The 14,600-nt window shown below is 41.2% G+C and overlaps 1 protein-coding gene, 1 non-coding gene and 1 pseudogene across 2 annotated transcripts in view; 2 read left to right on the top strand and 1 right to left on the bottom strand.

The window, feature by feature from the left end:
* The window catches only part of LOC134615929 (NACHT, LRR and PYD domains-containing protein 14-like), an 851,239-nt pseudogene that overhangs the window by 263,680 nt on the left and 572,959 nt on the right, over positions 1 to 14,600 (top strand).
* On the bottom strand, positions 3,878 to 3,950 carry trnav-uac (transfer RNA valine (anticodon UAC)). The gene has a single exon. It is a non-coding gene; the product is annotated as a tRNA-Val (tRNA).
* The window catches only part of grip1 (glutamate receptor interacting protein 1), a 67,436-nt gene continuing 64,824 nt past the window's right edge, over positions 11,989 to 14,600 (top strand). Inside the window, exon 1 of the mRNA XM_063460728.1 lies at positions 11,989 to 12,266. Coding sequence (XP_063316798.1) covers positions 12,212 to 12,266 — 55 coding nt within the window. The 5' untranslated portion in view covers positions 11,989 to 12,211. The remainder of the gene's footprint in view (positions 12,267 to 14,600) is intronic.

Raw genomic sequence — 14,600 nt, forward strand, 5'->3', positions numbered from 1 at the left:
GTCCCTCTTCTATTTAGCATCTGTTTTCCAAAAAGAATTTAAAACTCTGATTTGTCTGACCTCAGAACAGCCTGAAGATCACAGGCGACCAATATTGCGCACAGAGATTCCTCCAGAATCTTTCAGTTATTTAGTGTAGATGATGAGAAATTCAAAGTTAAATTTGATTTATGAGATTTGTTTTTCCATTTTAATGAAGCCTTAGGAAAGATTAAAAAAAAGAAAAGATAAAGATACTAAATGATTATTTAAAACACAGCCTCAGTCATTGAACTCATACGTCAGAAATAAAAGACACAAAGGATAAAATGATTTTTTTATCTTCTAATTCTAACTTTCTGCATAAAAGTTAAACAGAATCACATATGAAATTTAAAAAAAAAATCCAAAAGATGTCCCCCATCAGGACATAAAAGTTGCCTCCTTCAGTCATTCTGCTCTGCTCTATATATTTAAGATGTAACTTCACACTCGCTTCCATGAAACCCTCTCACGGCCCCTCAGGTTTACCCACTGTCGCTGCAGAGGGACTCAAAACTGCAAGCTGAGAACATCTGGACTAAACTGTGTTCTTGAATCCAACAGTTTTACAAGCAGTGTTCAATGCCGTGATTCACCTGCAGCAGGTGTTTTTATTCAGAGCCTCAGTGAGAGCTCCGCCCTTTAACAGGACCTGTAAACTGTGTGTGTGTGTTTGTGTGTGCCTGTGTGTGTTTAGAGCTATATTGAGCATATTATCCTCTGCTCAGAAATGAATCACCACTCACACACACACAGTAATTTTATACATGCGGGAGACGCAGTCAGGATATTCAGGATGCTGTTTTTGTTGCTTGAATGCATTCAGTATGCAATTCAGTCTGTGTGTGTGTGTGTGTGTGTGTGTGTGTGTGTGTGTGTGTGTGTGTGTGTGTGTGTGCGTGTGTGTGTGTGCGTGTGTGTGTGCGTGTGTGTAATGCTCATGTTGTGAGGACATGAGTGTTTACAGAGGTGTACTGTAGGATCCTCTAGGGACTAAAACAACGAGTCTCACTGTGTAAATATGAACATTAAAATGAAATCTGGATTTTATTTGATGTTAAAAGTCGTCTGTGTGAAATTCAGGAGAAATAAAATATTGCTCTTAGTAAATAGGGACTGTATTTTATCCTCGGACTCTGCTAGGGCAGCTTTGCATGATTCACAGGGCAGTCCCTCAGTTCATCTTCTGTCTTATTAAAAAGGCTGTTTTAGCCCCTCCCCCTCAGCCTGAGATTAGGAATAGCTGCTCTCGGTGATGTCATAAAGGTAAATGAAGAGAAAAACTCCTTGAAGTTGAGTGCTTAGCACAGTTAGAACATTTTTAATCAGATCAGAAACATGTACATCCTGAACTGAAGAAAAAATTCACAGCTGTATTACACGGACTGAGCTCCATGTGAGCTGCTTAACTGTGTGAATCTACAGGACAGTTCAAAATGCATGAAAAATGTAGAACACATGTGGAGGGATGCATCAAGTGTATAATCTTTGCTAAACCAAACCTATGGGTAAAGGAGAATGAAATTTCCATAGTGCATCACTCGGAGCCCATATTACCAATAACTACCTCAATGCTGTTGGTCAGCAGGTGCTGGTGGAAACTGTGATAAAGGAAAGAGAAGAAGAGGAGAGGGATAGGCATATTCGGAGGCAGTGGGAGAGAAAGAAAGGCAGAAGAAGAAAGACTTCTCAGTTTGTAAGAGATGTTCTGATTTAATCTCTGTTCTAAGTGAAACGAGCAGGGTTACTTTCCACTTCTTCTTTTTTTTTTAGATAATTTTATTTTAGATTTTCAGAATATAAAACAAAAACAAAAACAGACCAGTGAATTCAAATAAACATGCACATCACAAAACACCACAGGACAGAACACCAAAAGGTGGGATAGATGAGAGTTTACAAATCCGGGTCCAGTTTAGCCCAGTCTGGCTTTTGCAAAGTGTTCCAGAAAGGGATTCCAGACATTCAGGGTTACTTTCCACTTTTAACAGACAAACAAAATGTGAGGTCAGACATGTTGGCAGAGAAGCAAATGCAGCTCACACAAAGACACAAATTTGAGTCGTGCACGTCACAGATTTCCACACATAATTATCTTTTCTTTTAAGGACTCAGGATGCATTGCTCGCTTACGTTTAGGTTGCCACTTCTTTTAAGGCTCTGTTTTCTTGGTTACCATGGTGATGTGTTCCCACTTTGTCTGGACAACTGCAGACAGGGAATAGTTTCCTTCTGAAATACATTAGAAACATTACAAATTCATGCTGATTTTCACTATAACAGGTCCATCACCAGCTGTGTCCATGAACACAAACAAATACATGGCTTTTGCACAAAATGACAACAAAAGAAGGAAAAACAAACAAAGTAACGCACAAAAAGACCACAGAGTCTCCTCTGCGTTACTGTGAGTCAGTGTAACACACTCTGAAATTATGGAAACATGAGGCTGAGGGCGTGTTCATGTCCGCCTTCGGAAGAACCAGCCTCAGCTTCAGCTTGTCCTCGCTTCGGGTACAGCTGGAGCTTCTCCAGGCCTGGTTTTCAGGTTCAGGTTGGAGTCCGAGTGAAGGAAAAGGACATGCTTGGCATCAGTGAGGGGTCCTCACAGAGGCGGGAGCAGAGTGGTGTGTGTGTGATGAGTCACAGATCAGTTGAGTGGGATGTTTACAAACCCCCAGGCGCTCTCTCTTTCTGTTGACACATAATGCAGCCTCTGACATATGCACGCTGTGATTCCAGCGTGTGTGTGCGTGTTTGCATACGAGTGTGTTAAAGCATTGACAGCGTTTGACAGTAATCTATGAAATGAGGCTGCAGCTGCATCTCAAGTACTCACAGTCTTCTTCCGAAATCTCTGAGGAAATAATGATGATGCACTTTTTTTTATTTCTTTAACTCGACGGAGAAGCGATGAAGAGGATCATTAATCCATTCACGCTTTCAGACTCATCAGCTTATCATCAGCCTTGGCTCGATGAAGATGAAAAATCCACGCAGGCTCACCTGAGTTCATCACTGTGTTCATGTCCTGCATGTTAATGAAGCTCCCAAGCTCGGGGTCCGACAGATGAAGCTCAGACTGAAGCACCAAGAGCTGCAGTTTTGGTTTTGGTTTCCCCATAAACTGTAAATAAAAGATGACATCAGCCACATGGACTCCACACTCTAATTAACTTGTCAAAATAGTCCTTATACTAAATGAAGCCCCTCAGTCTATCCTCTCCCGTGTCTTTAAGAGCCTCCCTCCCTAAAAGTCCACTTTAGTCTGATTGATGAACTTCTGGAAGCTACTAGAAGGGCCACACCAAGGCCTTGAGACTGTATATAAAAGATGGGGATTTGGTGCATGAGTGCCAGTTTAGTGATGGTTTGATTTAAACCCCCCACTTCCTGTCACCTGTGGTTGATCCACCCATAGTCACTGAGTGTCGTTCACCTCCTCTGATAGCTGTGAGACTTGTGAGACACAAAATTATACTAAAAGAGTTCACTGATGTTTGCCTGTTTTATTGCTGTTTGTCCTCCTGGATACAAACCAAACCGCAGCAGCTCTGGTTTTAGTGGAATTTCTTTTGGGATATGTTCCTCTTATCGCTCTAACCTCATCCATGTATGTCTGCAATATTTAACTTTCCTAAGTTCCACATGTTCGTAGCACCTGGTAAGTCTGAAAAACAGCTCCAGCCAATCCTCTACTTGGACTCAGTTTTCAAATAATCATTATATACATTTAAATTACTATATAAACTCTCTGATGAAAAGGAGACCATGTTTTTGTCTTAAAAAAAAAAAGTTATCAAAATTCATTATCCACCTTTGATTCAAGACACTCTCGGCATCAAAGCTGGATTTGTGGTTCCACTGGGGATTGAACCCAGGACCGTCTGCATGTAAAGCAGATGTGATGATCGCTACACCACAGAACCACCCAGCCACACCAGGCTTAGCTCACATTCACTGCCCCAAATCAATAACGGTGACTAATTCAAATCTAAACCCCCTTTAAGTTGACGCGGTAACTCATGAATTACTTCATTAGCAAAGATTACAAAACATGCAAACTCCATCAACTGCCTGAAAAGAAGATTTAAAGATGGAAATCTCCATCTCCATCCAACTGCAAGCAAGCCCCTGCTGAATCAAAACCCACACTGTCCCACCAAGTACCCTGCTTTAATGTGTGCTTGACTCTAAGTCACACCACAGTTTACTAAATGAACCTCATGCTGCACTGACTAAGACTTAAAACTGGCGACTGAGACAAAAAACTCATCATAGAAGTCTCCATTTCAAACAAAGTCTGAAGTTTTTATATAGCCCGTTTCCATTAGTACCTACTCAGATAAACTTGATGTGACTCAACGTTTCTCTTGTCGCCAGATTTCAGCATTGGCAGTTTTGATTTTCAAGGAGTCGCTTTCATGACTCATTGAGTGATCCCACCTATTAGCCAATCGGTGGCATTCAGTCTGTTGATGTCACATTTTCAGATCACCTCAGATTACTTGGAACCCCGGGTGAGCAGGTACTTAAAAAGGTACCCGTTATCAGGTACTGCAACCTAATGAAAAACCTTTAAACCGTATTGAGCTGTCACAAGACGATTCAAGTAGATGCTAATCAAAAAGGGCTAATAAATGTCTTCTTTGCAGCCAGAGAAGTCACCCCCTGCTGGTCACTGGAAACAACGCAGCTCTGTTCTGAGAGCCAGTGAGTTGCAAAAATTTTGAACTTTTTGGCTCTTGAGGTTTTTTTAAAACCCATCTTAGGTTTTTTTTGGTGGTTAAGGTTCAGGTTAACACATTTATCTGTGATGGTTCAACCTTCAAATACAAAGCAATGAATTTCCCAGGCAGCTGTCCCTTTAATGGAGAGCAACATTTAGCCAAAACATGAAAACCGCTCAACCAGATGACCTCAAATTTGGCACAGAGCTCCCCGAAGCCCCCGGCAACACATGAGCTGAGTCTGAAGAATGAGCATGCACTGATTTCAGTAATTATGAATTACATGTTTAGACTGGAAGATCATCAAACTCATATATGAGCTAAGTGTGAAGGACAAGGCCAGGCTCCATCAGCTGCTGCTGGGGATCATGTGAGATGGTCCAAAGCTACGGGGCATAGACTTAAATGGACCTGGTGGTGAGATCAGCTGTTTTTGAGGTCAGGAGTTCACTGGATGTATTTTATGATGTCCTGGGAGTCCTTACAGGCTGAAAATGGAGAGTCTGAACATGTTTGAAGACACACTGACTGAGTGCAGATGACTCTGTGAGGGGATAAACAATGTTCACCATAAATACTGCTGATAGTTTGTGAGTGCAGGTTTGGTGTGAGGGCTGTAAAGCTGCAGGATTCTCTCTGATGGGATCACACGAGTCCCGCCCGCTCTCTTCATATCGAGGTCAGTCTCTGCTTTTTGTCTTGTAGCCTGCAGAGACTCATTCTTCCGCTTCACTGCTGCTTTTCCTCCTGTCCCTCCTCCTCCTCCCTCTCTGTGCCGATCCACGGGGATGAAAGATGGCCGCTCGTCACATTGAAGGCTGTCAGTTAATCGCTGCACTTGTCAGACAGGCTGGCGTTGTTTTGACATACAGGGGGTTTTCTTTTTTTTTTTACTCCTTCCTGTCAGAGTCCACTGCAGATGTAGTCCCACCTGTCTCTGTGTTTAAACTGTTATTTCTGACATGAGGAGAAAAACATCTTCAGATAAAGTACTCTCAGCTTTAACCACAGCTGCAGATATTGTTCCACTGACCTGCTTGTTGAGCATAAATAATCCACACAGCAACATGTTAATGACTGAATGCTTAAAAACATAATTTTTTTTTTAATCATGAAAAAAACTCAGAAAAGAGTGTCTTTCATCCTGTCTCTCTCCCCTCACCCCGAACTGGTCACAGCAGGTGGCCGCACCTCCCTGAGCCCGGTTCCGCTGAAGGTTTCTTCCTGCTTAAAGGGAGTTCTTCTTTCTCACTGTCGCCAAGTGCTTGGTCATTGGGAGTTGACTCATTGATGGGTGTTCTCTGTATTATTGTAGGGTCTTTATCATACAATATAAAGCACCTTGAGGTTAACGTTCTTGTGATTAGGCACTTCTTCCTACTTCTTTTTTAAACATGTGAGGTTATTTATTGTGATTATGAATATGTTTTGTTTGTGGTTTTGTCTTTTTTGTTGTTTTATTTTAAAAATATTCAAAATAAAGACATAATAATAATAAATCGCATATTCTAACTTGTGGGATCAACAGAACCTCTTTCCAGTCATGTTAATGCAATTATAGCTTTAACAGTGTGGGAGAAAGGAGGTGATTTTTGTCCAGTGATTCAGAATCAGATCAAACATCCAGAACATCGGTGCTTGTTTCTGTTAATCTGATGTTAAACTCCTGCAGTTCATCTAAACTATGATGTCCTGTGACGCTCAGAGTTGGTTACTGAAAAAGAAACGAGATGTTGGCTTCAGATTGTTACACTTGGAGTTGGTGTGAAATGAATTCGGTTGCAGTTTCTAACACAGCTTACATGTTGTTTTTAATGTGGATCACCATCATGTTGATGTCTCGGTACTCATGAAGCTATGAGGGATTAAACACCAAATTTCAATGCACTCTTCTGCCTTCTGAGGGCCTGTAACTCAGAAGATGTTCATAGTGTGAAGGTAAAGTTTGTCAAACCGTTTCAGAGAGGAGATAAGTTGACCCACAGAAGCACCAGAGATCATGTCATAACCTGTTCAGGCAGGATAAAGATGGGTTCATGGGTCCTACAGAGATTCGTCTTTAAATCCAGACATTTTAAAAAGTAGAACTGGGTATGTGTATCATTTTGATCTGGACTTTGAGATCTGCACAGTTTTCAAAAATGAGTTCTTCCATGTCATGTTTATGTAGTCATTTTGTTCGTCTTCAGTGGGACAGGGCAATCGCACCCCTCAGTTACACACTGTAGTCTCTGTTTATGAAATGATCATGGCCTGTAATGTTCTGATTGGTGTTTGTGGACTCATATTAATTTCCTCCAAGTTTTTCTTCTGTTCAGTCTCATATGTACTAATTTGTGTACATGCACACAAAAATATTATTCTCTGTGTTTAGAGGGTATAAAACCCAGAGCAAATAATCAGTCAGACAGATAATTACATGCAATTTATATTAATTTTAATAGCTTTGAGTTAAATTAATTATTAATTATAATAAAAAAAAAACCAACAACTTTATTAGGTTTCTAGAAACATTACGGTTTGGATTAAAACACCCCCTTTTTCTTTTAATGCTCCCGTCTCTCGGTCGCCATGGTGACATGACTCTCTCACTTCATTAACATGACGTCACCTGCACCACGTTCTCCTTTCCTTTAAACTTTTAGTGAAATAGCCCTTTAATCCTCAGCTGGGAGGCGATGGGGTGAATTCCTCAGAGGCGAGTCGGGACAGGAACCAGATTTCAAATATCTTCGAGAAGCTATTATCTGTGTGTGGCTTCCTGTTAATACATCTGCAGGTTCACTGCTGCCCACATCTGTGTGCTTTATCACTTCATATTAGAGCTGAAGCTGGAAATCAAACACAGGGGTCATATTTATTTTATACCCTATGTAATAAAATTACTGCAGGAGGTTGGAAATGCTTTAAAAAAGATCCCACTGCTAGGACTGAGGCAGAAACCATCCCAAACATGTCCTGATATCAGGAGGAGGAGTCACTCCCAGCAGCGCTCAGTGTACATTTATTTTAAGTTGTTTGGGAGTCAAAGGTCAGAAATCTACACAAATCCAGAGAGGCAAATACAAAAAAACAGCTGGGAATTTCATTTCAAGTCTGCTTTTTCAGTAAGCTGATAACAAGAAGCTTTTCCCGGATAATCATTCCAAATGTTTTAGTAAAAGTATAATAAAAAAAATTCATTCTTCATTCATTAATTTTTATTTAATTTTATTTTATTTAGTTTTATTTTATTTTTTGACTTTGTGCTGTTCTGCATTTTGGTCTGTTGTTTGCAGATGTGCTATAATCTTAAAAATACACTGACTAGATCAGTCCGTTTTTTCACACTTGGCTGTCAGCCCTTGTGTTTATTTTTGATCATGGCCCACAAAACACCAGAACTGTATGTTAATACATCAATTTTACATTTCTGTAGTGAGAATTAATTTCTCAATATTCTTGGATCTCTGTAATACCGCCCTGTAAACATCTCCTGGTCAATGTTCCCTCTAAGCTGTGCGCGTGCGCAATTGCGCACTGCTGGCACGGTCTCTGCACGTTGCGCACAAAAAAAAATCTAACCTGAATTGAAATTAAAATTAAAACTTTAACAATTCTGTTTTGCAGTGTTAGTCATTAAGTGACTGGCTGATCCCGTATGGGATTAGAACGATGCCACCTTATCCGATAGTCCAGCCAATAATGCGATTCACATTCGTATATATGCAGCTAATCAACGTCGTTGACAGGCTATGACAGCGTCCTTATGTGCCGACACCGGTGTTTTAGCTAGCAAAGCGGCGTGGCTGATGTGGAGTGAAGCCACATTAATGACAACGTGTACAACCATTGGAGATGTGAGCAGGACAGACGGAACAATTGACGGAAAAAGTGTGGACTTTATACCAGTTTTTAAATTGTGTTGATAGGCCACGTAAAACCAGAGTTATGATAAAAATACATGCAATGTTTGGTTTTCTTCCTGAATACTATCGTTGTTTATATTTACTGCGGGAAGAAATGGTAAAAACTGCGTTTTATAAGGAAAACGCTGGAAAGCACTCTCCGCCTGTGAGCAAAAACAAAACGAAAAAACCCTCACCCTTTCCTATTGGTGGAAAAATGTACCATGTCAGCCAATCAAAAAATGATATGGCAACATGGCATTTAGTTGTTTAGGAAGGGGGGAGTTTTAGGAGTGACGGCGGTGTTTTGAGATGTGAGAGATTTGTGACGTTTAGCGCAAATCTTGTGTAATTAGTGTGTAGTGTAGTCAATAGTTTTGTTGTGTGTGTCAGAACAATGAGGCGACTGCTGAATGTTACAGGTGTTACAGGAGTGATACATCTCCTGTTGTCAGGCCTGCAGGTATCAGGCTGTTGTTCTCCTTTATCTCATAGTGGACAGAAATAATTTTTTGGAGTGGCACAAATAATTTGTGTGGCATCAGATTTGATGCAGAACAGCTGACTGTTCTGTAAATAGTTTGAAATGTTTATTTAAAAAAACTGCCTTGGCTGCATTTTTAGGTAAACAGCTGCAAAAAACTTTGTTGTTTGCAAAACTCAGTTACTTTTTTGAAGAAGTAACTATATAATTAATTGCCCAACATTGGTCATTATATACTGTATTTTGCAGACGGAGAGTTACAGGACTCTCTCCCAGACCACAGACTCATACTCATAATACAAGTCAGAGCTTTATAAAAAAAGAAAAGAAAAAAAAAAGAAAGTTGTGTTTTCAAAATTGGAGTTCAAGTTATTTTTACTTCCAATAGTGTTAACATACTACACAGGTCATGAACAAGATTTTTTTTTAAATTTTCATTGTAAGTGGGCTAAAGCAGTTAATTAAAAGTAGTCTAACATAAATGTAAATGCTGTAATTTGATTATTTTAATAAACCATGTAACTTGGATGGATTTGATGCTGGTGTGACCACAGTGCACACGTCTAATGTTGCTCACAGTGGTCCAAGGGACTGCTCAGGGAGTTTGTGTGTTCGCTCAGACACATGAAAAATTAGAGGGAACATTGCTCCTGGTTAATGGCAACAAGAGGTTGAGACAGAAGTGGATAAATATCAACAGCTTATTTTAAAAATCACATAATGATTTATGTTTATGGACACCATGAAATTCAGTCTAAACCATTATTTTCATAGTCATATTAAAACACACAGACTTTACTAAACAACCTCCATTTAAAATATGAGAAATAAATATTCTGTTAAAAAATAGATTTAAAAAATAGATAAAAATAAAAAAATAGACAACTGAAAACACTGAATAAATAAATCAGGTTTAACTGGAGACATGTTCTGATTTGAACAACTTAGCTTCAAAAAAGAATGCTCTGCACTGTTTCTTGGTCAAACATGGAAGACCTTACCCAAGAAAGACGCAGGCTAAAGAATGTAAAGTCAAATTTTATTTATAAAGCATTTTTTGAGATATATACGTATTACAGAGTGCTTCACAACAAAGAAGCAAAACATTATTTAACGCATTAGTTACCCATAAGCAATGGCAAATGTGTATAAATTGTTCAGCATTATTGGGGCCCTCACAGATATACGATAACATGTGCACTAATGATCCTCCATACCATCAAAGATGCTGGCTTTGAACTTTGGGCTTCGATTGCATTGCTTAAATAAACAAAACCCTTCCTGGAATAACTGTGGTCTGGAAGGACGTAGTGTTCATGATCTCAAAGAAGAAGCTCAGATTCAGTCCTCAGAATATTTTCACTCTTCGAGCCCAGAGGAGCATTTCTGGGTCCTCTTTACAGAAAAAAAAACTCAACAATTCTTTCATGGATTCAAAAGTCTTATCTGTTCTTGCCAAATTACTTGTTACTATATGTGTATCTATAAATAACTACTGCAGTGTTCTGTGTAACAAACTAAAAAAAAAATCTCTTTGTCATTCTTTTGTTTCTCGTTGTTGCTGTTTTGCATGATTTTATGCTTTTTTAAATTTCCAGTAGAGGTATTTTTTTGAGTATTTTTGTGTCTCTTTGGAGCCACTGTTGTCATATTGTATATTTCAGTGTTCTTGTTATTATTTGTTGTCAGTTTGTTTCTCTCTATGCTTGTTTTTTTCCTTCCCTCTGTAATAGTTGTCATTTTTTCACTTTAACTTACATTTTTCCCTCTTTGTTCTAATTCTGCATCAGCATTGGTGTTATGGACAGCCCGGGGGTCCAGGCCCATTCACAAAGGTCACTGTGCCCCCTCAGCTGAATTCTGCTGACATACTTTTACAACTGTAAGTAAAAGTAAGCCACACAACTTGGCAATGAAAATACCAAATACCAAGATCACCATCAAATTATTATTAGAACACATATAGAATATATACTTTTGTGATGACTTTTCACTACTTGTGGCTTTTGTTGCTGTTGTATCGACTTGTAGCTCTTTTGCCTGTTTTTCTTTTGTTTGCTTGTTTTTTCATCTTGTCATCATTTTGTCCATTGTTGCTGTTTTTCACCTCTTTGTGTACAGAATATGGTCTCTGGACCATGTCCTGCTGGTTCTGGTTCAGTAGTCCCTCCACGCCTCTGCCTCTATGGATCTTCATCACTGTACAGGCTGACTGGCTGCTGGAGGAGGATGTCTGGCTGACAGTCTTATTGATTTCTTTCTGTCTCTTTACAGATTCTCTCTCTATCTCTGCTCTGAATGAATGAAGACAGTAGAACGGTGCGCCACTAGCAACGTGTCTGTAGGAACTAAACTATGAACCAGATACATTTGTCTTTAGAACCTTCAGTGGAACCTGGATACATTTGTAACAGTCTTTAGAACTCTCAGTGGAACCTGGCTACATTTGTAACAGTCTTTAGAACCTTCAGTGGAACCTGGATACATTTGTAACAGTCTTTAGAACTCTCAGTGGAACCTGGCTACATTTGTAACAGTCTTTAGGACTCTCAGTGGAACCTGGATACATTTGTAACAGTTGTTAGAACCTTCAGTGGAACCTGGATACATTTGTAACAGTCTTTAGAACTCTCAGTGGAACCTGGATACATTTCTAACAGTCTTCAGAACCCTCTGTAACATCAAAGCGTCAGTGCCTCGCGGGCTCCTTCACGGTCATCACGTCACCCACTCTCTTTCTTTTGACCATCTCTGTAAACGTCGCTCTCCCGCTCCCGTGAGACCACAGCGAGGCTCGCGGGGTAGAGTTACAAATGGGGGGAGGGGGTAGAGAGACATAGACAAAGAGGAGGAGTGGGGAGAGAGAGAGAGGGAGGCTCGCGTGCCTGTGTGAGGTTGAAAAAGAGGGAGAGGTAGAGAGAGGTAGGCTCGTGCAGGGGGAGGTGGATCCCTGTGTAGTGGAGCAGCTTAAGCTAAAGCTAACTAGCCATGTTGCTGTCGCCGCTGCCGTTGCTGTTGCGCCTTCCGTTGCTGGTGGTGTGTGTCTGCTAGCGGCCGCCCTGGACTCCCTATCCGCCCTGAGGTGCATCATGCCCGGCTGGAAGAAAAACATCCCGGCCTGTCTCCAACCGGACCAGGAGGGAGGTACGATCAAACCGGCGACTAGTGTATGTCTGTCTGTGTGTGTGTATGTGTACACTAATTATCGCTCGTGCAATCTCTCGTGCAGCGTGGTTTGGCGCCGCTGGTGGAGCTCGCGCAGACGGTTGGTGTCTTTAAATTAGTGAAACTTGGTAACTGATACCCAGTGAGTGAGTGAGAACAGCGCACGCGCGTGTACGCATGCATGCATGCGCGCGAGAGTGTGTGTGTGTTGTCTCCTGTTAATCTGACGCAGCGGCTGAGGTTACAGTGACGTTACGGTGATTTTTACGTTGATCAGCCGGTGACCGGTTACTAGCAGTGGGGCTGCTAACGGGCTAACAGGCGGGTAAACCGAGCGGGATAAACGGCTGGTCAAGCGAGGGTCTGCCCTTGTATGAGTGTGTGCGCGCGGGCGGTGTTACAGTGAAATGTGTGACCTCAGTTTAGTTGGATGAATGTGGAAATGGAGGGCTTGACTACATGATGACAGGTGAGCCGTTTAAATGCCTGGCACACAGACCGGTGCTCGGTAAAATCGGTGACTAAGGCTTTCTGACAGCAGCCTGTAATGTCTCCATAACACCCCCCTCCATAACGCCACACATGGCTGAATGCTGTAGGGTGTTAAACCCACAGTGAGTGTGTGTATTTGGATGTTTTGTGGTGTTTGTTAAAGGGAACCATTTATGCCTTTTGCATCATTCACGTTCAAAGTAAGCTTTAATAATCTAATTCTGTGCCTCCATGTCCAAAATAAGCTGTTTTATCGCCACTCTGCTCTCTCTATAAGACCCTCCTCCCTTTCATCCAGTTGGCCAGCTTCTGGAAGCTTGCTGATGGGCAGCTCTGAGTTCTTGTGAGCTGCAGTGACAGCTTGAAAAAGCAATTTATTAGTCAGTTATCGCTTTGGTAGGCATGTAGGAAGTGTGTTCTTTAGGAGATGTGTTCTGTGCATGCTGGTCAAGACTCTTCTGAACCAAAATGACCAAGCTTTGTCTTGTCTTCGTACCCAAACCCCAATAAATAGCAAGACTGGGCCATCTTCACTGTCCTTATCGGCACAGGTCCTCCTAAATACAGTATAAACATGGATGCAACTTTCTTTTCAGACCCCACCAGGGGGCGACACCCCTGGTTGCAAAAAGTCTGATATTTGAGTAGAAGTCTATGGGAAAATTACCCTACTACTAACTGAATCCGTGACTCCAGTTTTAGTTAAAACAAGGTCATTTTGCGGGATGATTGCTGCCCAAAGTGGAGGACTTTGAGTACCTCGGGTGGTGTCTGTAGTGATGTGGATGCTGTACCTGTCTGTTGTGGATAATCTGAGTGTAAAAGCAAAGTTCAGTCTACGTTCCTACCCTCACCTCTGGTCCTTGAGGTCTGAGTAGTGACCGAACGAATGAGATCAAAGATACAAGGGGTAAAAATGAGCTTTCTACAAAGGGTGGCTGGGATCTCCCTTAGAGGTAAGGGTGAGAAGTTCAGTCATTTGGGAGGAGCACAGAGTTAAGCCGCTACTCCTCCACAGGTGAGGTGGTTCAGGCATGTCCTCCTGGTAGGACACCAGAGGGGTAGACCCAAGACACGTTAGAAAGACTCATCTCTCAGCTGGTGTGGAGATGCTTTGGTGTTCTCTGGATGAGCTGGAGGAGGTGGAGGAGTAGAATGCTGCACCGTGACCCAGCCTTGAATAAGCAGTAGAAAATGGATGAAGTTAGTTTTGTAAATTCTGGTCATTCTAAGTGGTAGAAAGCAGGATAATTCGTGGTATGTTCACTGGACTTGTGATTGATTTTACGTTGCACACGTTCATTTTCATTTCCATTTCAAAAAGCAAGGTACAATTCTTTATTACTATGAACAAACAGCTGCTCATTCTTTACTGTGAGAACAGGCCAACTGGCTCAAGAAAAGAACTTCATAGTGAGGTTTGCTTCACGGGTGAACTTGTAGCTGTGATTGGTGGACATACTTTTTTTTTTTTTTTAATGGCTCTGCACGATCAAGCCATTGGTGATATGGAACCCTGTTCATGTGTTGGGAAATAATCCAGCAGCTTTGTTTCATGTGTGGGCTGGGAAAAGCATTAGAGAAGAGTCATGTCCCCACAGTCAGCTAAGGTCTTGAACTTTAATCCCGTCTACGTTTAAAATGATTCAATCTAGCTAGTGAACAGTTGTTGTCTTTTGGATGCCACATCATCTCTTTCTTCAACCTCAGTGGATAGTTTGACCTTCTTGGTAGAGTTAATAAGGGGAATAAAAAAAATTATCAGTCAGATTATTTTGCAAAACCTACCACCTATTATTCTATTTTTCAGTGACAAAGAAT

The sequence above is a fragment of the Pelmatolapia mariae genome, linkage group LG17 (genome assembly GCF_036321145.2).
Source record: "Pelmatolapia mariae isolate MD_Pm_ZW linkage group LG17, Pm_UMD_F_2, whole genome shotgun sequence".
Taxonomy (NCBI): domain Eukaryota; kingdom Metazoa; phylum Chordata; class Actinopteri; order Cichliformes; family Cichlidae; genus Pelmatolapia; species Pelmatolapia mariae.